General features: G+C 39.1%; 1 protein-coding gene across 1 annotated transcript in view; it reads right to left on the bottom strand.

Annotated features, from left to right (window-relative positions):
* Nucleotides 1–26,523, bottom strand: part of FAM189A1 (family with sequence similarity 189 member A1) — a 129,553-nt gene extending 103,030 nt beyond the window's left edge. The window contains exon 1 of the mRNA XM_032194951.1: nt 26,281–26,523. Coding sequence (XP_032050842.1) covers nt 26,281–26,523 — 243 coding nt within the window. The remainder of the gene's footprint in view (nt 1–26,280) is intronic.
* Between the last annotated feature and the right edge of the window lie 479 nt (nt 26,524–27,002).

The following is a 27,002-nucleotide window of genomic DNA, read 5'->3' as shown; positions in this document are numbered from 1 at the left end:
ATGGCGACAGTATAATACCACTTTTAGAAAGTCTTTCTAAATCTGTAAATAAAAAAACAAGATTATTTACTTGGGTAATGGATAACCGCAACAACTCACTTCGGATATCAGTTTGTTTAACTTCATAATTCAATTAAAATCTAGCCAAAGGTAAGAACTGAGTTTTTCTTTAGGGAAAGCTCATCTTAACTTTTCCCAAGACCAAATTCAAGAGTGTTTTATCTGACAGACTTCTGTGAGAACTACTAGTATGAATAAATGTTCCGTGCTTTCAGTCTGGCTTTCAATTTGAAAAGACCTTGCTGCACTGCCACCAAGGATGGAATAAAACGAGCGTGCCCAGGATGTACAGAACAATGTTCGTCTTTCCATTTTCCTTGCAATCATTCCTTAACTGCCTTCTCTCTTATGCTGCTATGAAATAAAACCATAAACATTTCCCTCTTGAACTAAGTGAAGCATGAATTGATTTGAAGTTGCAAATAACTCTACACAAATACACAAACAAATGAGGTTTCTGTTTTATGTCAGTGCCTTTCTCGCTTCAAGAATATAGAAGGAAAACTTCAGTGATGTCTTCAGTGTGAATAAAACTTTAAAAATGTTATCTCACAAAGGGATAAGGGATAACAATTCATTAAACAAAAGGATAGTTTCCTCTACTTTAGATAATTTCCTTCAATTTATTCACACATCAAAAGAAAAATAATAAGTCAAAGATGAATAAGCTTTAATGTATAGAAGTTCAGATTACACAAGTATCAACGAGTAACAGATGTAGTTATAACTGTACCATTCTATCTAAAGGAAAAGATGCCAAAACCATTACGCCATAGAACATTTTATTACAATTCCCTTTTGTATATTAATTTGATATTCCATAATGGATATTGATTAGTATTTGTTCAATAATTTTGAGAAGACTTCCTTAAAAAAGCAAAGGGAATCCTTTAAGAGAATCCAACAATTTAGAAATATTGATCTCTAGTATCCCTCAAATCCACATCAGCTGGAGTCCTAATTCCCCAGCTCGTCCCAAGAATCTCAGTATTTCATTCTCATTTTCAGTAAGAACTAGCAATATCATTACATTTGAATCAGAAATTTCTTAATCATAATATCCAACTACAAAAAGTCCCTAAGACATCTGAGATTTCAATGTAACATTACAAGAAAATTAGGTCAACTTGCAAGTCATCAATATATTCAAGAAACATTATCACTTGTAAATCACACCTGCTGGAAATTGTCTTAAAAAACATTTGCAAAAAAAAAAAAAAAAAAAAAAAAAAAAAAAACATATCCCAGCTATCACATTAAGAAAAATAAGGCTTTTATGTATTTTATGCAACCTCTAAGAATGGAAAAAGCAATCTTTTGTTAGACTGTTATTAGGGTTACTTGGTATTCTCAACAGAATGAATCTTTCACAAGTCTTTTTCTCTAGGGAACACAAATAACAGCAGCAAGGTTGAATGAGAACTCATCCACAACAACAATATTCTTTTCATAATGAAGACAAACACCAAAACAAAGAACCTGACTAATACCTCTAAGGAAAATACGACTGCACCAAATAAATGAATAAATAAATAAACCAGAATCAAATCTACAAATAGAAGAATTCAGAAGTGGGAGCAAATTCTGAACACGGAAGTAGATTAAGAAGAATGTCAAACATATAAAATACATCACCTAGATGTTTCTCTGGCTACGTAGCTTTCTGTTTGGAGTTTAATTTTAGAGTAAAATCCAGTGCATGCGTTAACATAAGTGTCAATACAGAGGAGAAGCACACAAGACCACTGCAGATTGAGGACACTGTACATTTAGGTACACTTGACTAAAATGAATTTCATCATCTCATCAAAAAGTTGTCACTTAATTTATGCCAAGTTATATATAACTACTTTTATAGTTCTGAGTAAAAAGAAAACTGTAGAAAGGAGAGCAGAGATCCCAGCTGAAACAGGAACTTGCTAACACCTGTGAGACAAAACTAGTAGCTTGTGCAATGTACTTGAGATTGAGAGGGATTTTTCCTGTAAACCTCATCTTTATTTAGGCAGCATAATGACTAGGTCACAGGGAAATTATCTCAGTGCAGACATAATGAAATGTAACAACTGTTGAACAATCTGTAAATCAAGTTTAGAAAAAATAACTCCTCCAGCTCTTATCTTTAAAAGAGTACAAAAACGAGGCTACTGGCAACTCCAACAAATGAGCCTCAACACAGCACGCTGGTGCATGTGCATACTTGGGCATCTGTGGGAAGTCTTAGGTAAACACATTTTGCAGAGCTGGCAAGTGTTAAATTGGTCTGAATGTAAGACAGCTGTGATGAACAAATAACCACAACACAAGTAAGATTGTGTCAACACACTAGACCTGGGAGAGGTCAGGATTGATGAAGCACCTGACTGAGTGCTGGTAGACCATTAAGAAATATAACACACCTCAACAGTGCACAGCTACTCTCAAAGCTCCTTCCATTGCCCGGCCACTAGCACCACTTGCAGGTGGTTGAGCTGCTGCTGAGGATGGACAGCACCTGTTGGGGCTGAGAGCCCTGCTACCCTGAGCCAGCTGAGCAAACGCTGTATTTGTCAGTCATTGCTGCAAGATAACCCCAGGTAACAAGAACAGTGTGTCAATGACCACACAAAATACATTTTTGCCAAAAAGATTTTGGAGAGAGATTTTTTTAAGGAGAGCTGGGATACACAGAAACAGGGAATTGTAATTGAAATTCAATTTGACCTCGAAGATGGTATAGATACCTTCAATTAATCACAGCTTCTGTTTCATGAATTACTCCTTAAAGAAGCAGCAGAAACTGAAAATTAAAAATATCACAGGGCTGTTGGGAACAGAAGACAATGATACCCAGTATTCAGTCACTACTAATGTCGGTCAGGGAGAGGGGAGAATGGGAAGAACCTTTTTAGTTTTAGCAACTCTCAATAAATTCTAGTTAAAAAAAAACAAAAACAAAAACAAAAACAAAACAAAACAAACAAACAAAAAATCTTCTAGAATGACACTATTTTTGTTTCCCAAGGTAGAAAAAATGTATTCTCAGCCATTTTTGAATTTCAGCATTCACAGGAACTTTTGCCTGTATCTTCTCATCCCACTTTCTTCACAATTTTCTTTCTGCTCTCTGTGAAAGTGTTCTCAGACAGCAGAGATTCTCTGCAACAACACACAGCATGAAACTTTGTTGTGACTTTGCACTGGCAAAACCAGTATCACATACTATAATGCTATATATCCTTCTACATAGGGTTAAAGCAGTGAGACAATTAATAACTAAAGGCATCACTTAAACTACTGGATGGTCTAACGACATGAAGAAAAGACAAGACAGTATCAAAGGGAGAAAATACAAAAGAAAAGATGTAAAGGACTTATTTTTTCCCCAATTAGTAGGCTTTCCCTTTCTGAAAAGCAAAAACCTTTGTCACTGAACTAGGTCACCTCACCTTCCCATGCTTCAGGCTCTCTGCAAATTAAGATGGTTCTCTGCTAAGGCACTGTAATGCTGCAAAATTTAATGAACTTGTAATAACTTTTAAAGTGCTTTGAGTACCTAACACCAAATGTCAATCTGCTTTTACTATGTAATAATAAACAAGCTCTGCTGTATTTCTGAAACAGCTTCAAAAAAAAAAAAAAAAAAAAAAAGGATACCTTTATAGATTAATTCGTGATCCCAACAATAGTTATCTAGAACTGTTCTTAATCTGTATCCCAATATCCCTCCATAAAGACTGGAAAAAAAAAAAAAGCTGATATCAGAAGAACCCTCACTCATGTTCAAATGGGTTTTCAGTACCTTTCCACAATGCAAATAATTGCTAAGAATGACAGAAACCTTATTTAGCTCTACTAAACTGAGCCACTCGTTGTTTTCCAGAGTACTGAAAACTGCAGGATAAACTTCAGTGGTTCTAGGCACACACATAGAAGCGTTGCACTATTTTGGACTCAGGAACCTGGCAGCTCTGTGGCTGCCCTAGTCTAATTCAAACCTACATGATCAGACACAGATCCCGGTTATTGAAGTAAAATGGGAGGAAAAGACAGTCCCTAAGAAGCACCCACCAGAAAAAAAGACCAGTCACCTAAGAATTTACCTTAAAAGCATAAGAGCTCCCATACTCTATCAAACTGGTATTCTCTCTTTGAAAGGTGCACCTTGCGGCTTAAGGGCTTAACACACTTCACTTTCTTGTGAAAAACAAGAGAGTTATTGCAGTGACACTTTTCTCAACATTTTTTTTTCTAATGACCTGCAGTGTAAAATTATATTCACATCCTACTGTGTAATGCTTCTTTTCACCTCATCTGTAGACGCAATCAAACTGTTACATTGACTAGTAATACTTTATACAAGTTACTTGAGCCCTGCATGGCTGTTAATGTCTCAAGAGTAGTTGCATCATTGTACACCCCAGAAACACTTGTAATTCAACCACGGATGTCAGCAATGCAGTGCAAGAAATAACTTTGTTGGGCATGAAATGTATTCATTGAGCTTTGACACACTCCTCTCTTACAAAATCAAATGAGTTCATATTTCAGGACTCCTCTTTGCTTTACCGTGTACAGCTCGGTGGGACAGGAACAACTTTTTTGACACAGATTAAGCAAATCTTACTGACGGCCAGCTCTGCAGGCAGGGTCACAACTCCTGTCCCCCATCCTGGCCAAGAACCACCAGCCACTCTCCGTCAGTGAGGGCCTGCCTGCCAGCCCCTGGCACGAATGCCCCCAGCAAGGGCTGGGAAGGCCCTGGAGGCAGCAACCCATCTGCAGGAGCTCTCCCCAGCCCAGCCTGTCAGAGCTGTGCATCACAGCGTGGCATAACAAGTTCAAGAGCATTAACATCAATTACGTAAAACCCAACGGTATGGGGACAAACACTCCTCACAAATCTGGAGCTGAAAGGACTACCGACACTTCACAATTTGTTCCAGTTGCTCTCTTTTCATGCAAATTATTAATTATACGTCACACAGTAGCATATAATATACAGAACAGGGCCACTGAGACCAGAAATAGTTCTGTCTTTTTCCATTATGAAACCATTTTTACTCTAGGTTGCTTTATTTATTATTATTATTTATTTACATGTCTATTCTAGAAGCGATTTTCTTCCGCCTCCCCTTTTTGTTTTCAGTCAAATCTGAGGTGAACTGAACAACACGTGAGAAAAAGAGAAACATATTTTATCTTTTCACTCTGTTTTACTGCAACACCTCAAAAACAACTTATTCTACAAATTCCAAGACAGCTTTATTAAAAATAGTACTGCTGAATATTATAATATTATTGATCATTTTATAGGTTCCTTACACCTGGAACACGGTAAGACTGCTGGAGAAGAAGCAAGATTGTTCCTTGTGTTCAATGCAAGAAGAGAGAGGCAGCACTCTCCTGTCTCCTCCCTCTGATCCACCAGACTTCTAATCATATTTCCTATCTTAAGGGACACGGAAATCAGTAACAGTAGCAAAACAAAGCAGGTATCAGGACAGGAAGCATACAGCATCATCAATCAGCAGTGGTGTGTTTTTGTTTGTTTGTTATCCCCAAATACATGAGTAAAAGTACCTAACTGCTTAAACAAGGAGCTCTGCAGTAGACAGTGACTCGGAAATGGGGCATGAAAATCATTGGGGCAACAGTGGTAAAGGTAGAAAACCTATGAGCCTGGCACATACAGTTGTCCTAAGTATCCAGTTCTGCAGTTGAGTTAAGAATGGCTCATTAATCTCGACTTGCAGAATTGCACAGACTTTAAAAGAAATGTCATTAAACATTGTGACCCAATTTTTAAAAGATCATTAAAAGTAAAAGCAACATCTTAACTATTAAAAATAGAAAAGGAAAAAAAAATCAGAAACTGTCCCATCCAGGTGTGTTGGTTTTCTTTTGGTGCAAATACTGCAAAGCTGACTTACTTCACTGTCTTCAACATTAAGCAACTTCAAAATGTGCCTACTCCACCTTCCAGAAAAGCTGTATTTCTTGTTTGCAGCAAATCACGAAAACTTTACTAGTCATTTTGGTATCAAATCCTATTCAAATTGTCAAAGATTGTGTGATTGACTGAAGACCTTGGTGACATGCAACCTGGTTCAGAATCTGCCGCCTAGGCTTAAGAGTTTGGAAAGCAACAGACAAGCTTAATCATTCTGAATCATACACATTAAATGCACAAAGCACTATTTTCCTACCCAACACATATTTACTAAAGCAAATAATGTTCAAATTGTGGTTCTCTCTTAAACCATGGTACATCGAAGCTGCAAGCTGACGTGTATGAATCATTTCTGTTTTACAGTACACCTTAAGTCTGAGCCAAATAATTCAAAAGAGCCTGTTGAAAAACACAACTTAATTTGGCAGTAAACTTTCAAGGTTGCACGCATCTCAATATCAGATTAGCTGAGTTCTAACAAATTCATTTGTTTTGCTTTACTTGCTAGATTATAAAAAAGCATATTCTGGAAATAAAATTTATTTAAAATAAATACTGGAAATGTCAAAATTCAGCTAGACTGTAGAAGGAATACTAACATATGTGTTACCTCAATTTTAGTGAGTCCCCTAATTTTTCATTCTGGATGACTATAGTTTTAATTTTAAGGGCGAATCTGAACAGTTCAGATATACATCTTGGGAAAACCAATGTAAACTACCAGTAGTCAATACTCAGTACACAATAACTGGAAGCACATACTGTATTTGAACTTTGTTTCAATGTTATTGCTAGTAATAATACTTCAAGTATTGTTAATATAGCCAGATAAGAAGAAGGGCAGTTTCCTAAAGCTACTTAAGCATTTCCTTAATTATAATGAAATGCTGTAAGCTGCAAGCTAGGGTGTCTACTGCATATTCTAAGGGTCATTGGTTCACCAATTATATTAGCAACACAGAAACTCATGAGACACTAGGAGCTAACCTCCCCTTTGAAAGGTTCATAACAACACATACCAGAAATCAGAAGTACACTATGAGACTATATTTTCCATATCTCAAGTTTTCTGAATGGCCCACTGTAAAACAGAAAAACCATCAATACCACCACATCCTTAACACTGTTAATTTCTGAAGTGAAATAGTTTGAAACGGGCAAAATCCATTTCTTACTGCAGAAGACACTAAACTATATGCAGAGTTCTTCTAAACCAGAATGTCTATTCCCTAATCAGGCAAAACTCTGAGGAAAGATTTAGCTTTGAAGCCAGTTCAAATAGTAAGGAGGAAAACAAGAAAAACACTTATTTCATGAGCTACACAGCTATGGAAAGAGCAGGAAAGCAGGAAAAACATCGGAGTGGCAAGGGGGGGGGGGACAGGGGGACAGGGATCAACTGTTAATCAACTGCTAATATGGAAAAAATATAAATGCCAGGTATTTTCAAAATACTATCGTGTTCACTATTTTCACTAAATAATCCAAAACAAATACATAATGACAAAGTCAGAGAAGTTCTAAAGCATATCCTACTCTTATTCTTAATCTTTCACAGAAGTTAAACTAAATATGTTGTTCATGTTTCACGTAAACTCATACCTCTTCTCATACCTGGTCTTTACGTTTGCTTCCCTGTCATTTATTTAATGCTCAGGAAACCAAACCATTAACTTGCAACTATATTATTTAGTTGCATATTAGAGCTCACATCTCTATGGAAATTTATATTTTCATGAGCACATATTATTTTAACAGACATGGAGAGTCTGTTCACATGAGGAGGTGTTGCTCAGAACCACAGGAATCTTTCCCTGAACAGTAATTCTGTACAAATCAAAGCTGTAATTATTAAGCGGAGCCTTTCATTCCTAAAGTTTAAAAGAAGGCAGAGTAATTTGTTATAAGGATAAGTAAAATTCAACACAATTTGTGAACAACACCGAGACACCAATAAAATAAATCCAAGCTTGACTTACAGCATAGTGTCTTTTAATTGGAACGCGTGATGTCGTGTTTGTAAGACCTAGAGAATACTGTCCCTCACAGAGTAAAATCCAAAACTACTCATTTCCAACATTCCCCTCAAACTGTGCAAATAGTTCTGAAACCACTGACAACAGTTTGTGTTCTGCCCCCCTCAGTCCTGGATGCCCATTACAAGCTGGCTTTTAAAGTCCTGGATTTCAGGAATGCAGATGGCATCAGCAGGCTGTGGAACATCATCTTGATCCAGTCCAAGGTTTTCTGTTTTTCAAGAAATCCTACAAACTTTATCTACAGTCACCTGAAGAACGTTAACATAGCTTCCTCATCTTAAACTCAAATTTTAGAGCGCTGTCACTGGGGACAAAATTTCAGCTCAGAAATAGAACTTCACAATTTTCTGATTCATTCATTGCTAATACATTAGTAATGCAGCAGAACAGCTCCTTCTGCTCAGTCATATGCCAAATCACTCTTCTCACCACAGGTACCAGCATGTAACTTTCAGGCAGCCAGAACAATTAACATATAGCTTCATAGGCTGCAGTTTAATTTGCTAACTTGATTTTATTTCAAACATAAAAAGCAAATGTCAAAAAATAATCATCAGCCACAGCAGTTATGACTTTTCTCGAATTACTAATCCTCTTGCTTTCCCCAGCTACGTGGCGCTTTCTGGCAAAGTTCCAATAAGCAGGCTTTTTGCTAAATGGAGTGTGTCTCTTGAGTCCCTTTGGTTTACTTCTACCAGAAGAAAAATCAATATATATATTAAAAAAGAAAAAAAAAAAAGAAAAAAACAACAACAACAAGAAGCCAGGTGGGAGGGCAGAGGTAGCCAGCTGCCATTCCCAATGAGAAGGCTTCACCCCAGCAGGCTGTCAACAGTCAGAGAAAGCAACAGGAAAAACTGGGGAGAAGAGCAGCAGAGCAGTTTAGTGGTCTGAGGCAGAAGAGAGTTTAGAAGTACGATCCTCTTGGTTTGGGCAAAGAGGAAGGAGGTGCAAGAGATTTAAGTCAAACTGAGAGGAGGGGCAGAAGTTGAATAAGTAGGGCTGTAGGTAACTGGAGTTAGAAGACGCTACTGGAAAAGGAGTTCTCTGAGAGCTAGAACATCAGAAGAGGCTGACTGAGGGACAGAAAATCCTGATGCTTTGGATACCTGCAGGCTCCGGGTATCAGGGACAGTGAGGTCAGGAGATGGAGATCATCGCTGTTTGTCCCCCACCCTAAGAAAGATCCCAGGGGACTGACTACCTTGCCTCTTCCTCCCCCTCCTACCTACAACAGCTTCAAAGATATCTCTTGGGCCACTCCACAATGTCCTTGCCCCCGCTGTCAGGGGCATGGTAGGCTCAGAGTACTACATCGGGAGCTGGTGGGTCTCGTACTGATACTTCAGCATCTGCAAGACATTCTGCAAGTACCCAACAACTAGAACAATTTCAAAATTTATTTAGATGGAAAGCTTGATGTTGTACGATCTCGCTTCATACATAAAATGTTTTATTCTCATTTGGCTGAGGGAAGGAACTGTTAAATAGCTTTGTCTTCCAAGTTTCTTAGGACAGTTTGTTAAAAAAAATAAAATAAAATAAGAATCCTTCAAACATGCCACAGGCTCAAGTACCCTATTCATTCTCCAAAAATATCTTATATTACTATTAAAAATAGCATTATTAATCAGCAACCATACAAATTCTTATAACTACTTCTTCAAGGTATGGTTTTTAACGTGTTTTGTGCTGAAAAGGACACTGACAAGAAATGAAAGAGAACATCTCAAATGTTAAGTCAAAAAGCAAACATTAACCTTTCCATACTTGCTGCCTGAACCACACCATACTCAAGAGATCCCTCTGACCCCAGAATAATCACCTTCAGGCTTCAAGTGCCTTGAGAGCCCAGCACAACTCCTAAAATACCTCTACCCCTGCAGCAACCTTCCCTTTTACTTATAAATGTGTCCCTTACTGCAGCTTAGTACTCAGATCCCTCGAGCTTTTAATTCTCACAACATGAGTTTTGCTGTTTACACGGTACACACCACGTCCAAGCCGTAACTACTACTTTTATTGCATTCAGTGTTCTTTTTCAACTGTTAAAACACTAAAGCCTACTCCACATTTTAAGGTAAAAATTGCTATCATTAACATTGACTTGTAATACCAGCTACACACCTATGTGTGTACAAACATAGGCAGCACTGGCGTGCTATGCAGAAACGTCTGCAGTTGTTTTCCTCCATGCCCAACAGCCTCTCACCCTCTTCTTGCAACACCCAAACACTGACCGTAAAAATAATCAATTTCCTCCTCAGATACTATCAACAAATCAGTTCATAAAGCAAAATAAATGCATGTAAGGTTCAGAAGCAGGACAGTGCACAAACTACAGCTACTATTTTCTCTGTCAAAAAGAGGCTATGCCTGCTTGGCTATGCCTCAAATATTTTCCGTCTACCTTACAAACTTAGCTGAAAAATACAGGCAAAAATAACATACTTTTTTAACATATTGATCTAACTATACGACAATATATATTTTTGTGTCACAATTCTCCAGAACACCATATGAAAACACTCAATTCTGACCTTTTGCTATATTTTTCATTTCAATTTTTAATATGGTGACTTCTGTTTTGAAAATCTTACTTTCAACATAGAAAATTAGATATTGTAGAAGTACCAAAATATAAAAAAGAAGGAGTAGCTCAATCCTCAATCAAACAATGAATTATAATTACAATCACAGGATATTTAAATTTCAGCTAAGATAATCAGCAATACTCCCATTATTTGCTGGCACTCGCGTCCTCCCTGCTTCCACCTGGGAGAACTCAGGGTGACCGTGCAAAGCCAGAGACTGCTTGCAGGAATCCGCTGTGTAACCAGCAGACTAAGGTAGCTGCAGTTTTTAACTTACCCATAATATTTTTAAAAGTTACTATTATTTTTTTTTCCTTCTGAAAGGATACACACACAAAGAGAACAGTGAGTAGTACAGTTACTGATTTAAAACAAATCTTTCAGGGGTGGTCTCTCCTGTAATGTCAGAATCCTGTTATGTTTTCTGTTAGGATGCGGATTACACATTGCACTACAAAGAATTTGATCATCTTGGGACAGAATCTAAAGAAATTTTAGGTGCAGGAGAAGATTTTTTTTTTCTTTTTCTAAATAAGTTCACCAAGCTAACAAGAACAGTGAACAAAGATGTGAAGAAGTGACGTGGACACACAGCAACAGCAGGCCTCTCAGTCCGACTTGGGAAGCACAACGCAGGCTGCTGCCTTATAAAGGAAATGTTTCTGTTCCTGTATTTAGCTGAGCCACCCAGCAGAGGAGCTGATACACAATAGTATTTATGCTGAAATCAACTCAGAAAGACATTCTTACATCCTTGCTTCCTCAGGAAATGAAAATCATGTCTCATTACATAAAAAATGAGGTTGCGCTGATTGACTCAGAAGTATTTCCTACAAGATGCGCTGAGGCAACATCACTCCTATCAATGCACGCAGATTAACAAACACTCCGAAGTTCTTTTTGCTTTTCAGATAACTCACAAGATGAAAGCTTTGTTTTCAGAAACCAATTATTGAGCAGATAAAAGACTGAAAATTAGAACGAGTTTTATTTCCTCTCCACAAGTTACCTCGTAAAGACCAATTAACTGCCTTACAGCAAACACGTTAATTCTACAGTCAGCCTCTGCTTTTGAGCTTCGTGATCTGAGACCTTCCCAGTCTTTGCAGACCGAAGAGATTGCATTGGGAAATGCTGCTCAGAACATTCTATGGAGCAAGCTGTGTTCTTACTGCATGGTGTTTCCCACGGAATCACTGGCAGAACTCCACAGAAACGGGATTATGTCTTCAGAACACTGCTGTCAGTTTACATCTAAATCAAAAGTAAAACAGCAAACAGCTGTAAAACTTCGGTGTCACAGACTAAGTCTAGTTGATAGGCCACTAACCAAGCTCCTGTAAAGGACTTTGGTGTCACTTGACTGTTTTAAACAGACTTGGTATTTTACTCCTGATCTCAATTGCTTCATGTGGTATTCCAAGGACCTGACAAATTGCTGCTAAATTCCATTGTAAAGTCTTTACAGTCCAGCACCAGATGAATAACATGGTGTTTGTAAAGCATTTCAAAAAGCTCAAAACATAACATTACTGATGGCATATTAAAACAATCCCTGAGTGACAGTAGCAAAATATTAACTTAATGAAAGGAACAGAAGCCTTCGTTTCTGTGATTTGCTACCCCTAGGCTGGATTTACAAACTATTCTTTTCTTTCTTTTTTTTTTTTTTTTTTTTGGCATGACAATATTCAACTCCATCTGTCAAAAAAAAACACTGAGCCCACTCACAAGGTGCCACACCAGTTTCAGCAGGGCACAGGCACCAGAGATATGTTTTAAAAAGCAACACCTTCCAACAAAAAAAAATTACTCTGGTGGCACATGGTGCCAAATCAGGCCCACATGTTTCAGTATGCGATGCACTGTGCTCCAGGATCCATGATTTCTTGTTATCCCACTGATCGTAAACTCATATAAAAAGTTAATTGCTTTAAAATGTCTTGCTGAAAAATGACAGAGACAGTTAAAAGCCAGTATCTGGTACTGCCTGTGCACAAGAAATCCATCCTCACTTAATTTTGTGTTCCCATATCAGAGTTGCTTTCCTCTCTGCTTAAGTTAGTCTTGCTTCCCGAAAGATTATAAATACTCAGAAAATCAATCTTTGTGATAAAGAACTGTGACACCGCAGCTACCACATGCATTGTACAGCTTCTACACCCTACAACCTGCCGCACTGCTATTTTGACATGCACAAGATTTTGAACTTGGTAGTTAACTTCCTACCTAGCAGTTTTCAACCAGGAGGACAAAATGTACCAATCCAGGCTGGCAGATACTCAAAGGAAAAGCAGCTTGCAATATTCTTAAATATTTTTTTCATCTATCCACCAGCTCTGTAGGCAGTAACAGAATGACTTGAGCCGGGACTGAAAAGCTCAGTTACTTGATTTACACCTTGGGTAAGCCAAATAAACCCAGTCTTTTTCTACCTCATGATCTCCAAGAGTCCATCAGCGAGGGAAGCTTTATTCCTCAAATCAAATAGTTAAAAAGCATCCATCTAAAAAGCTACCAACGCCCTGCTACAACTCTTCCTTTTAACAAAGATGTTCTCTTATAGATAGATAGGTTCCCTACCAACATTATTGCACTGTTCTGTCATTTCACTGGCAACAGCAGCCTCCATATAGACATCCTTGAGACCTAAGCCGCATGCATTTCAAGTACAAATAATTGTGAAAAACCTCTAGGATTTGCTCTTTCAATGTCACTGTCACTCTTTAATACTTTCAGCTCTCCCTACACAGAAGAAAGTCACTTTCATGATTTAATGTTCCCCAAATTTGCAGCCTCTCAATACCCATTTTTTTTCTAACTGATCACCAATCCTTACTTTGTGGTGTGTAGGAAGTACTCTTATACTTTTAACAGTAAAGAGCTGTTACAGCCTGAGCTATAGCTAAGCCTTCATACCAAGCATTTTAATGAGTCAGTCTGTACAGGACATCACATCTAGTGCTTTATTAGAATTCAGTGTCAATATTTGAAAACTAAAAACGTGCATTTTTTTTTTTCTCCCATGCATTGAGTCATCCTTCAGAGAGGCAAGTGAACTGTCTTGTTGTACACTGTTATGGTTTGCCAGTTTTTAAGCAACCAAGCCCACCTCCACCTTCCAAAAGGACAAACCACCAACTTTTCAAATTTTGACTTTAGTTGCAATTTCCTCCTAAGTCTAGTATCTTTTCAAGCAGATGAAGAAAATAAGATTGAACAGTGAAAGGAGATCACAATTAATTCTCCTATTCTGAAATTTCAACCTGCGTTTTTCTGTATCCCGAAAATCACAAACTATACGTGTGTATGCAAATATATACATGTATGTATACACACATTTGTAATACTGCTTATCCTTTAGCAAAAGCCTGTAGTTTATTCTCTACTGCACACCAAATACCTTTAACATCAAAACAAAGGGCTTTTGACTAGAAAAATATTAAATAAAGTCATTTTCTGCTACAGGTTAAGTCACATACAAGTTGAGTTGCACAGTTCCAGCTTCAAATTAATGAAGTTGTTTAGAAGTATTATACAAACAGGAGAGAGAGAGAGAGAGTCCTTTTCTCCAGGCACAGGTATAGTAATTACTCACAGGAACAGCAACAAAAACACAGAACCAGAAGACACATACAAGTGTTCACAACTAGCAAGTCTGCAGCCACGAAGCGTCCCACCTACCTGTTACCAGAAGCCCTTCCAATGACAGCTGTTCCACATTTTGCTGAGGGCAGCTCTAATGAGCTGCAGACAGCACAACTCCTAGAGGGCTGCAAGAGGCTCACGTACAGACTGAGCCAAAAATACAAAGCTGGCTAAAACTAAAAAGGGACATGAAAGGTTTGTTCCAGCATCACAAAGAGAAAATACTAGTCCATTAGGTAACAGGGAAGTTCCTTCCATGAAAGCTCACTAGCCTTTTTTTTTTTTAATATTAAAAACATCTTGGCTTTTTCCATATATGACAGGTTTGACCAGATATTTAATATAATTAACAGACCCAGGGTAGGAATGTGAATCAGAAAACAGCAAGAATACGGAGGTGAGTCATTCGAAGCAGGGCCCACGGGAATTCACAGAACACAAAGAAGTGGCACAAACAACATCCAAATGACTACCTACCAGCTAAGGGTTTAAAAAAAAAAAAAAAAAAAAAAAGCAAACCTATGTGAGATCAGTATAGTACAGCTTGATAAAACACAACACTCGTAAGAACAGTGTTTACACTGACAAGTAGTGTGGGCCAACAGGACCAGAGCAACCAGGTGCTGCTGAGAAGCACCTCAGAGTAAATTTCTTCCTAATACGTAATCTAAATCTCCCCTCTTTTAGTTTAAAGCTGCTACTCTTTGTCCTACCACTACACCCCCCGACACAGGGCCCCTCCCCAGCTTTCCCGCAGCCCCCTTTAGGCACTGAAGGCCACTATAAGGTCTAGCTGGAGCCTTCTCTTCTCCGGGCTGAATGACCCCAGCTCCCTCAGCCTGTCTGCAGAGCGGAGGGGCTCCAGCCCCTTGATCATTCTGAAGCCTCAGCAGAAAAACTCTCCCAAGCTTGGGCATCAGATTGTATTAAATATGCCCAGCTACTATAGAGGAAATCCAGGTTCCAGTCCAAAGGTGGCATAACACCTAGAAAGTATGATTTACAAGTAACATTAGACAGACATAGTTTTGTTTACATCAGGTTAAAGGCTACTGGAAGTTTTCTTGTAGGTTATAAAAAAAAAAATAAAAATTGCTTGCTTTGTGTCCACCAAGGTTGAGTCAAAAAATCAGGCTTAACTTGCAGCAAAGATCTAAACTAGGATATATAGAGGGAGCATATGAGATTGCTATTAGCACAGATATAGGTAAGCTCTTTCAGCACTTCATTAACAGTATACAAAGTTTGCTTTATTCCAAAAATTTAGGAATACCTCAACTGCACTCGTGAGGGATGCCGGAGTTATAGATGGATCTCACAGTAAAGACAGAACACATGAGCTGTTAAAATGCATTCCAGGTCTACATTTCTACAACTTTATGCTTTCTGTCATAAAAATGTATTCAATTCTTGATGTTTTACTTACATGTACAGAATGTGTATCTGTATTTGTAATATTAAATTTCCTTTCAAAATTGTTTATTTCAAGAACACATACACAGATTTTTCAGACACTATTACTAAGAAATTTTGCTTAGAAAACCTTGCCATTTTCAGAATGCAATTTACTGCTCCTTTAGTACCTGTAAGCAGTTCTGCTTGCGCATTACAGTGAATACGTCACAAGGAAGGTTTCTCTGTACTCCCTATCTCCAAGTACCACAAGGATTCACTTAGGGATTTATGCTTATAACACCCCTTCCCTAAATCCTGTCTTACATCGATGCCTACTGTTAAAGGGTTCTGGTCTCTCCAGTTTCTTTACCAGCTAATTTGCAGGTAAAACCCAACGTAGGCCTAGAAGTCAAAATGTGCCTATCAATGAATCTCTAAATATAGAAAGACTATTGAAGGACCAGCTGGCATTTAAAAACGATGAAAGCCAAGCCTGTTCTTTGGCATCAGCACTAGCTGGTGTTGCTAAGCTACTGCTGCTGCCCAGACAGTTATACACCATCAGGTTAATTCGCACAGGCCAGTGGTCTGAAGACAGGAGGAAAAAAAAAAAAAAAAATAAAAAGGAAGAAAAACACACTCAACATGCCTTTTATACCAGTAAATCTCAGATTTCACCATCTGCAGCTATGAAGGGTAATACAGCTTGTGTCCATGACCAAACAACATACACATCATGAAGAAACTAGCTTTTCCTGTTCTTTTAGAGTCCATATTACTTCCATTTATGCTGTTAATTTACATTTGTTTGGGTTTGGTGTAACGTAATTATAATGTCAATAAGATGTTTAATGCTATCTACATGTACTTTTTCCCCATCCTTGATGCATTAATTAAGATTTTTATCAAACGAAAACTTTGATAAAAACAACGAGATTCTGCTTCTGTGGGCTAGTTGAGGCTAGCAACTGGAAAAAATCTATCAGCAAATTTGTTTGTCTATTTTTTGGACAGTTAAAGCCACAGCCCATGCGAATAATGTTATTTAGTATGCAATCGCTGTTTAAAAATTCTCTTACATGCTTCTGGCAGTTTGTATGATATTATATTAGCAGTCCTTTCATCACTGACAACACTTGTGATTTGTAGCTTCCAAATGTGAGCCTGCACTTACACTTTAAAAAGTAACCTCGCTAGCCCACATAGCACCAGTATACTCTTGAACAAACAAGTTGGTTAAAACTTGGAGAAAAGAGAGCCAAAAAAATTTGGTTATTGCAAGCGTCTTCTCTATGCTGCTTTTTCACTGGCTTAATTTCATTTTTATTTAGGACATCACCTCTATGCCCTCAGAAAAGTGTGCCACTTGCACATCAGCCTTTTATCTCTGCTGATGCATAAGGAGACAAAGCTACTGGTAAAAGCCAATTCTGATATCTAAAGAATCCCATTCCTCTTGTCAACACTCATTGGCAGAATGAACTTCATGACTAACGTTTCTTGCCGTTCTCATATAACTAAGCTAGAATCCTTGTTAAGATCAATCACAAGGTTAATGCTTTGGGGGGTTGTTTTTCTTTGTGTTCAGAATACAGCTGGTAGAAAACCATGCATGAAACATATTTGACTATTTGATAGCAAGCAATGGTTAAGAATTATCATGTTAAATTCTACAGAGATTTTTCTTTGATCAACATTTTCAATGAAGGAGCTAAATGATGAAAAGAAGAGCAATGGAAAGGATCAGAGATCCACATATAATGATAAAAAGACTGCAGGTGTTTAATTTACCGACAGAAGGGACACTCAGTAGCTGCCTTCAAGTATACAGGCAGTTGTTGTGAAATAATAAAGCATATTCCAACGTCCACTGAGAACAGAAGAAGAAATAATGGGGTTTAATGGTACAAAGGAATGCTTCAGGAAATAAGTAAATGGTTTTCAAAACAGGGATAGTTAACAACTGGAACAGACTATCAACAACAACAAATAATAATAAAAAAAAAAAGTACCTGCCCAAACTGGTCAGAACAGATGTGATGCTAATCTGAGGAAGAGTAACATAACAGATCAAGAAGTCAACAACCACAGGCAAAGATACCAAGGATGACTTCAAAAGGCATATGCACAGGACAAGAGCTAGAAGCTCAGGCAACTTGAGAGAAGCAGCAATGAACTGCTCCTGGCTTCTCAACACAGGCACTGGGGACTGCTACAATCATCGACGAGAAAGCCAAAAAATGGGATATTCTTCCATAATGAAGAAAAAGAATTCCCTCTAACCCTTTTCCCTGAAAATTTAACCTCCAATTTGTAGAGAAAAATAGAATGAGTAGTCCACTCTTAAAAGATCAGCTTACGTAGTATTAGTAACCTCCAATAAATAAATGACTGTGCAGAAATGATTTTTAAATTTCAGAAGGTTACTTCTATATAACTTACAATTCCCCACAGGATTATAAACAGCAAAACTATACATCTACTAATGCTATGATTATAATCCTAGGTTTGAATGAGAATATTCCTTGCATTATCTGTTAATACTTTCCCTAAGCTTTACTTTATAACTGAAATAAATAAATTCACTGTCTCTGTAACATCTTAGTTATTCTTAAAATATACTGAGAGGTTAGACTAGAAAAAGTTTTTCTGTATCAGACAAAGAAAGTGAAGAACTCATGACTATGATGATTATTACAGCTCCCTCAGCACATCTGTACAACCTTGTTATCCAACGGTACAGCCTATTTATGGCTTTGTAAAACAACAGATCACCACTTCTCAGATGTTGAAATGCAGAAGGAACAGGTTACAGAAGGAGCACATTTCTTCAGCAAGTACTTTTGGGACTAAGGAGGTGTGATCCTGTCTGAGAAGGTACGGATTCTCATCTTCCCATTCCTGAGGCATTTCAAATAGCAGCTGGGGGAACAAATATTTCTTCCAGATAACTGATAGAAGCATCCTTTAACAGACACCAAATATGCTCATTTTAATACTAAAAATACATTGGATGGTTTGGCACTGAAATTAACAAGAAGTTGATGACTGCTTCTGAGAGATCCACTTTCTAAAACAGCTGCATCAGGTATCTTTTTCTGATGGAGACCCTCCCTCTTTTCTAGTGTGCAAGCCTACCTTTTCTGTTTCAGCCTATTTCTTGGTAGTTTAATTAGAAAATCTTGGCATTCTTTTTTCAAAGCTACATTGGTGAAATTAGAAATTCACTATCCGTCTTCTTCAGGCTGATCTCCAGGAAAAAAAAAAAAAAAAAAAAACTTCATACAAAGCATCATTTTATGTATTTATACCACCAAACCTCTTATTTCCACAAGAGCCTACTGATTATATTAATCATTGTGCATTATTGTTAAGCTGCAGGCTCCTCGTGGGCATTTAACAAATATAATTACAGTGACTGTTGAATTCTCTGCTTCCTGGAAGCAGAACACTTCACAGAGCATCATATTTTTTCACTATTAGACTTTCACATCTTATTCACCTTTAGCACTTTCTTTGGCATGCGTGATGGCAGTCAGAACTTCACATCCATCTGCTTCCATTTTTTGTAGGATTGCCTATAAAGTAGGAGCCGATATAACTCTTAAAACACAGAACCGGTGTCTGGTTGCTCTTAAATCACACAAGGGAAACAAGATGCGTGGTTGAACATCTGCTTTCTAACAGGTAAGAACTCACGCTTACTGCACCTGGTGACTTTGTTAGATGCTGCTGGTATTTCTGACTGCTTTCATCAGCTGTCTGCTTGCTTAAGAGTTAACTTACTGGCCAAGTGATTTAAAAAGTTTCAGTGTTTCTACACCATTCCACCCAGAATCCTTCTGCAAAAAAACATGCTCTTTACTATTGGTCCAATCTACCTTCTTAAAACTCTGGAGAAGGATTACATCAACAACAGCCCAAAATACTTTTGTCTGAAAGACTTAATTCTGAAGCACTGACAGTACAGGCAAAGGAGGCATTCTTTGGTTTAAATTCTTTAATGTTGTACCGTTAACATGTTGAAGCAAGATACCAGAAGTATTCCCAGACGTCCCTAAATTATGGAAATGTAACTTAAAAATTTGTCTCAAATTTAAAAAAAAAAAAAAAAAAAAAATCTCAAATTTTTACTGAAATGCAGTAATGGGCTAGAGCCCAAGTTCTCAAAAAAGTGGCCTAAATGGGCTAATTTTTTTTAGAATTCAGACTATAACCAATTACTGCATTTTAGTACAGTATTCAATTTGGCATCAGATTCTTTTTTCTGATTACAGTATAGTGGGTACAAAGAAATACATTGTTTAGGGTCTCTCATACATTTCGTAACTATGAACAAAAAAATCCAAGTAATTCCTATTTTCCAGGGCCTCTAGATTCAACCAGATGTAGACATTTTTAGATGGGAAAACTCCATTCTTCACAGACCTGTCTATTTTCATGGGTGTTATGTAAATCATAACAGTTGTGGATGAAGGGAAGAAATTGCCAGAACACCAAAAAAATAACCACCCCCACCACCCCCAAAATAAGAATATCATTTCTTACAGGAACATTAGAGATTAAAAAGTAACCGTCTTTCTCAGTCTGACTCCTCTTTTGCCCATTACTACTTATCTTTGATTTTCAAAATTGGTTAATTAACCAGACAATTCAAGATAATTACTTGTGTACTTTTGGAACCAAAACAGCTGATCCAGAGAAAATGTCAAGTTAACCTCAAACAATTCATTCTGTAAGGGAAGCTTTTAAATTGTCAGGACATGAGAGGGAACTGTCAAGTGGAAGGACACGTACAGTGCATCGAGTGCTGAATACTAGTTCCATAAGCAAAGATGTACTGCTTCTATGGTTCAATGGTAGAGAACGGCTTTGCTCTCTTGTTCCAATTACCTTACATTCACAAACAAATGAAGGATATGCTGGAACACTGTAGACAGTCCTCATCTAGAGCTGACAGGCATCGTCACTGGGGATTTCTTTTCCTAATAGCTGGATCGATATTTAGGCTTTCAGACATTTTCTTCACAGTAAGTTAGGTGAAGGAAAATAAGCACACAATGTAGGTTAGGGAACATGAGAACACAGTCAGACATCGAAATGGCATTTTGATGTTGATTTTACTTATCATCTGTATAAACTTTTATCATTTGTACTGTCACTACTGCCTTTACAGTAAAGGTTCCTCTCCATTCAAAGGACAATTATTACACACTAACAGAAGTTAGTCTGTCAGATCACAGTGAGCTCTTTAAGAGCTCAAAGGAAAAGCTGCACTGACTATCTATACTACTTAGGTAGCCAAGAACATATTTACTGAATTAGCATGAACTTCAGAAATAGACGCTAATAATTTTAATATCATTGCTAGTTACTGCATACTGTAATAATATTTCACGGGAACCCAAAATACTGTCTGATGGTGAAGCTTCATTTCAAATCCATGATTTACCTGATTTCATGAGGAAGGTGGAAAAAATGTAAGAAAACAAATTAATTTTTAAACAACTTCCTATAGGCCCAGATTAATCCCCGTTATAGAAATTGAAATAAGGCAAGAGGTATGGCTTTCAGCTACTCTTCTAAAAGGCTAAATTCTCTTCTGCCAAAACAAACATGAAGGACTGGGCATATGAAGGACTTCAGCCTGTACATTAATCTTAATCCTACCTCCCACAGCAACATTACTAATGTCCTTCTGAAAGGACAGCCATTCCTGGTACACTTGCAACCTTCCTGCTTAAGAAGCAACATGGAAAAGATGTCAACACTTGAACCAACCTGCACAATGTTATCTGGGAAAGGAAGCGCACCAGCCACCCCATCTGGCCTCTCCCCCAGTCCCCACTCCTCTCTCCAGGTACCATGCAGCAGGCTCTGTGGTAGCAGTGTCATTGACGTGTCAGAGACACCACATGATACAGATCTAAGAGAACTCCTACATGCACACAGTGATAATGTGGACTCATGGGCATGAGCTTGTTTTTTTATAGGCATTTCTTTGTTTTTATTGTGCTTTCTAGCTTGTTCTACTTTTAAAATGTTATTTAAAGCACAAAAATAATGTATACCATTCAGACGCTTTTAAATAACCATGCAATCCCCAAAACAACTTTTTTCAAGCATCCTTTACAACCAAATATTTGTGGCTACAACTCTGAGAAATACTCTTCTTTGACGCCCCCTTTTGTTCTTGACTTGTAATTAAAATATATTTCACATGAAAGAGTATCTATTAAAAATGATTGTAAAACCAAAAAAAAAAAAATCGAATCTAACACACTTTGAGTTAATATTGCTCTTTCAGAAAGTAATTGTGAAGGCAGAAAGGAGTACAGAGGCATCCATTTGGGTTAAGAGAGAAGCTGACTAATGCGTATTCCTGATTCTTATGATTTACAAGATACAACCTTTCAGAAACTAAATACGTTCTCAGCTGCCAGTGCTTCTGTAAAAGCAAACAAGTGGAAACAGCTACTTTTCATGTGGGGATCCCATATTTTCATTAGGAGTTCACTAAATATATTTTGGGTTTTCGATAACAAACACCAAAATTGAAGCTTCCCACAGAATATTTAAGTGGCCTTTCACCATGGGGAAAAATGCAGAGTTAAGGCAGTAGCTTGGCAGTCAGGATCACCTGAGAAGTGTCTTTGCTTCCTTCACCCCTCACATCCCATAAATGCTCCTCACCTAGCTATATAGCTGCATTTCATTTTACAATCTCATTTTTCACAAATTTCCAGAAGGTATTGGAATCAGCCCCTAGAAAGATGAGGAGATTAAGTTAGTTTGAACCGCCGCTACTTTTGGTATACAATAAAACCACTTTCTTCCAGCGTTATTTTCAGAATAACAAAGCAGCCAGCATGCTGCCCAGATGTTCAAAGCGCTAGTTTAGAGTGTGTCCTAGAATGTTCTGGATGGTTGTTTACAGAGTGAGAATCTGAAAACCTCCTACTTTAGTAGTTGACCAACAAATGCTTTCACTGCTGTAACATTCAATTTAACTTTTATGCTAGAACAACAATCAGTGAAATGCATAATGTGGACATAAGTATTTGTGTTTATCACTGATAAAGTTACTCTGACCATTGGCTGTGTACCATCAATGCTAAAATAATACGTTTAATTTTGATTTTTCTTTTAACTAAAAGGTAGTCTTTTTATTGGAGGCCAAGTACAATAATCTTTTTTTAAAAATGTGAAAATAATGAATACAGATAAATAAAAACAAGTTTCTTTTGTGAAGAGTGAATGTGACGTTGAAGCTACATGTTCATCATCCCTCAGCATCTCTGGATAAAACACATTCAATGTAAAAGTACCTGTTTTTTACCTCACCCAACAACAAATCCTGAAATCCTCAGACTAAGCAACACTCCTTTCTGCTGTAAACAGTAGCAAAACCAATCTTGTAAACAAATTATATCCTCACGTTAATATCGTTTTGTTGAGACAGACTCTTGATAGGTGGCAGGATTAACAGAATGGTACAATGAGGATACTGCTTGCTTACTGTGTTACACATGGTGATGGCATTAGAAAGGATGGAAGTTCATACTTAAAACCGAAAGCAAACTTGTATATTTTTATTTTATAAATTAGACATTAAGTTCAGGCTTGTAGCTATAGCTTCAACTATGTGCTTAAATCAAAGTGTTGTCAAAAATCAGAACTCCAAAAGTTACCGTTCTGTTTACCTCCTCCAAGCAAAAAAAATAAAAAAAAAAATACACGTGCCTGGAAGCACTTAAAATAAAAAAGTTTCTAATTTTTCTCTAGATACAATAAAAATCAACCCTGAATTTGTTAAAATATTCTATTTTTTTAAATCAGTCCATCTAAGAACATCTCGTCAAAAGTGATGTTCCAGTAATTCAGAGCAGTGTTTATAATTTACCACAATTTATTCTGCAATATATCACATTTTTTTTAAACTCAAAATCATCACACGATCTAAAGAAACATGATTAACTTTATTTCTATACGCAAACGCCACTCACACACAGCAACTAGTTTAACCCTTTGATGCACTGTATAGCAACTCCAACAACTTTAGGGCTTTTTGTTTAAGAAGTACACCATATTTACACAGAGTTAAGTTAGAAAAAATGAAGTTTTGGGAGAGGGAAAGAGAGGGAGTTGCAAATAGAATTCTCCACTTTATTTTTATATAAATACACTACTGAAATCATTATCCCTATTTTCAGACAGCTCATCCTTTACAGAGCCCTATTATCTCTTTTGTCCTTTGATTCCAAAAGGCACGGGAGCAAGCAGAAAAATGAATTGAGAAAGAACAGCCAATTAAGCATGATAATTCACAACTTCAATAACTTGCAACATACAACTAAAATAGAGGTGCACTAAGTTCAGCAGGTACAAATGACTGGATAATTGACCTTGAAAATTCCCACTTCAGCTAAGCTACTTATCTCTTCCAAACTTTCACAGTAAACTCTAAGTGTTCCACGTGGCTACACAACATACTCAGAACCAACAAAAGCTGATTTGCCTCCTGAAACAAATATTGCTGGCTTCTGTGGATCTGCTGTTTTCCAGTGCACTGAATATGAGAAATCTCAAGGTTTGTCCTGGCCCAAGAGTCCCCGGGAGGTTCCCAGTAGCCATTTCACTGTGAATAGTTCAAAGAACAGTGAAGGAAACCCTTGCCTTCTTGTTAATTGTTTCTCTTTTCAGCTGTCCAATGTGCTACCGTTTCCATTTGGATATGGAACAACATTTTCATCCAGAAACATACTTTTTCAAAGCCCTGCCTCCATGAACTCCAGAGAACGTACACCGAACGTACCCCAAGTTTCGTATTCCTTGTGATTAACAGTGCTCATCATCTCCTCTCATATGCCAACACCACAGGTTTAACAGGCACCTAGCAACAGGTTTTAACAGTGTCATTAAATCTTTTTTTTCCCCATCATATCTTATTGTTGTGATATACAAATCAAGAACACCCAGACAAATTAATAATGATTAATAACCTACAGAGAACACCTTGCAGTTTTTCAGACTATTATGAAGGCACGTCCATGAGAGCCCAACACAGGCATTTATCCAGCCCATGTTGCCTACCCAACAGCAGGACGTACATTTCTAATGAGTAAAACCAACAGTGTGTCACACACACCTCCAGAAAGAGTTTAAGATTGCTACTTGACCATCAAACAACTCAATTATTTGTTTCTAATGGGAAAAATGGAAGCAGTTTGAAAGGAGTGAACATTTATGCCTGACAACAGGCAGACAGGAAAAGGACTCTTACATTAGTATTTACTGCTCTCTCAAGTTACCTACCTCATCCTTAGTTATTTCTTTGGCTATATTTTCCAGAGGGTACCTTAATGCCTTCACTCTTCCCCAGTGATATTCTTCATTTGTAAGCATTACCACAGTTAATTTTTTGTTGAACTCACTAAATACCTCGGAAGGATTTTAGAAAATGCTGTGTAAAGGAATAAGCCTCCAAAAGTTCTTTGGGGCACACCATATTTTAAAACAACTGTGTTATTACCTTATCTCTTGGGACTCAGAGAAAAAAAGCGGTTAGAAGAAAAGTATTGCTCTTCTCTCTTATCTGATAATTTGATCTCTAAGGCAGAATTGTACATAAAAATGGTAAGTTTCCAATTAAGGAAATATGGCTTTCCAGCAGTCTTCCACTATGTCCCCTTACTTTTTGTGCCTTCCACCAATCCCCACCACACGCATCCATGAATCATGGCTTTCTTCTCTATTATTTTTGCTGAGCAAATAACAATCATAAAATCAAATTGGGAAACGTACTTCTCTATGGTTTATATAGCAAAGAGAAAAGCAGAAGGTATCCAAAATTGCAAGATGAGGACGGCGTACCTCACAGCATACTGATAGCCCCCAAAAGTCTCTTCTCACAAACATTACACAATCAAGGGAAAATAAACTACTCTCGAACAAGCTGTGCTTGCGGGAGCACACCATCAGTTGTGTACACTCCGGCTGGGTCTGTCGAGATAAGAAACCAGATCTACCCCGGCTCTGCTGTTTTATTAGCACATTAATATGTAGGAATCGGATCCTTAATTCACACCTCACCGTGACAAACAGCTGCTCGCAGAAATCCCCACTCAGAAGAATGTGGTTACTATGATATCAAGGCTACTAGTAAGAACTGGGGTTTCTTCTCAAAATTACCGAAGATCATAGAAAAACCGAGAAAAATATCTACACAATTAATCCAGAACTACTCTTCTGTTTTGAAACACCTGGAAAAAAAACAAGTAACGCGCTGCGTGTGAAGGTACTAGGCAGTATTTCTGAAGTCGCACCATTTCTGCCACACACTCCGAAGCGCATAACCCAAATCACTTATCTGACACTTGGGGTTTCTAACGAGCGCTCGAGAAGCCGAAAGCACTCCAGCCTGTTGGAAGAACTGCGGAGAGATCCTCGAGGCCAATTAAGCGCTTTGGTTGCGTCCCGTGAGGTGACCCTTCCCCGGCAGCTCCCGGGGCCGCTCACCTGCCCCTCACCAGCCGCCCCCCGTCCTCGCCAACCCCTTTGCGGCAGCAACTTCCCCGCGCCCCCCGGGGCGATGCGGGGACCCGCGACTCACCGAGAAGCCGGCCCAGAAGGGGCAGGAGTGGCGGACGCGGGCCGAGGTGGTGAGCGCCAGGGCGGCGAAGCTGACGGCCACGATGAGGCAGCCGAGCGCCATCTGCGTGACCCCCAGGGCCAGCATGGCCCGCGAGCGGGCGCGGTGCTGCCGCAGGCGGGACAGGCTCCGGGACAGCGCCGCGGGGCTCAGCGAGCGCGCCCCGCCGGGGGGCCCCGCCGGCACCGGCACCGGCACCGGCATCCTCCGGGGGGCCCCTCACGGCGAGGCCGCCCGGCGCCGCCTCCCGCCGCCCCCCGCCCGGCAGCCGCGGCTCATGGAGGAGGAGCTGCCCCGGGCAGCGGGGAGACCCCCGCGGGCACGGCCCTGCCCTGCCCTGCCCGGCCCGGCCGGAGAGGGGCGGCCGCCGCCGTCTCCTCCTCCTCCTCTCCTCCTCCTCCTCCGCCGCCGCCGCCCGCAGCCGCCGGGGAGGGGGAGCCCGAGCCCCGCGCTCCGTCCCGCTCCGCCCGGGGAGGGAGGGGAAGGGAGGCGAGGCCGGGCAGCGGGGGGAGGGCTGCCGGCGGCCAATGGCGGCGGCAGGCGGCGGGCGAGGCCCGGGCCCCCGGTACTCGGCGGCGAGAGGCAGAGCCGGGCGGGGGGCGAAGCGGCGCGGCCGCTGCTCCGAGGCGGCAGCGGGCACCGGAGCCTCAGCCCGCAGCGGGGCGGGCAGCGGGCACGGGGAA

The sequence above is a fragment of the Aythya fuligula genome, chromosome 11 (genome assembly GCF_009819795.1).
Source record: "Aythya fuligula isolate bAytFul2 chromosome 11, bAytFul2.pri, whole genome shotgun sequence".
In the NCBI taxonomy this organism is placed as follows: Eukaryota; Metazoa; Chordata; class Aves; order Anseriformes; family Anatidae; genus Aythya; species Aythya fuligula.
The sequence above is the reverse complement of the archived record's forward strand: the minus strand, read 5'-3'. Positions and strand labels throughout refer to the sequence as shown.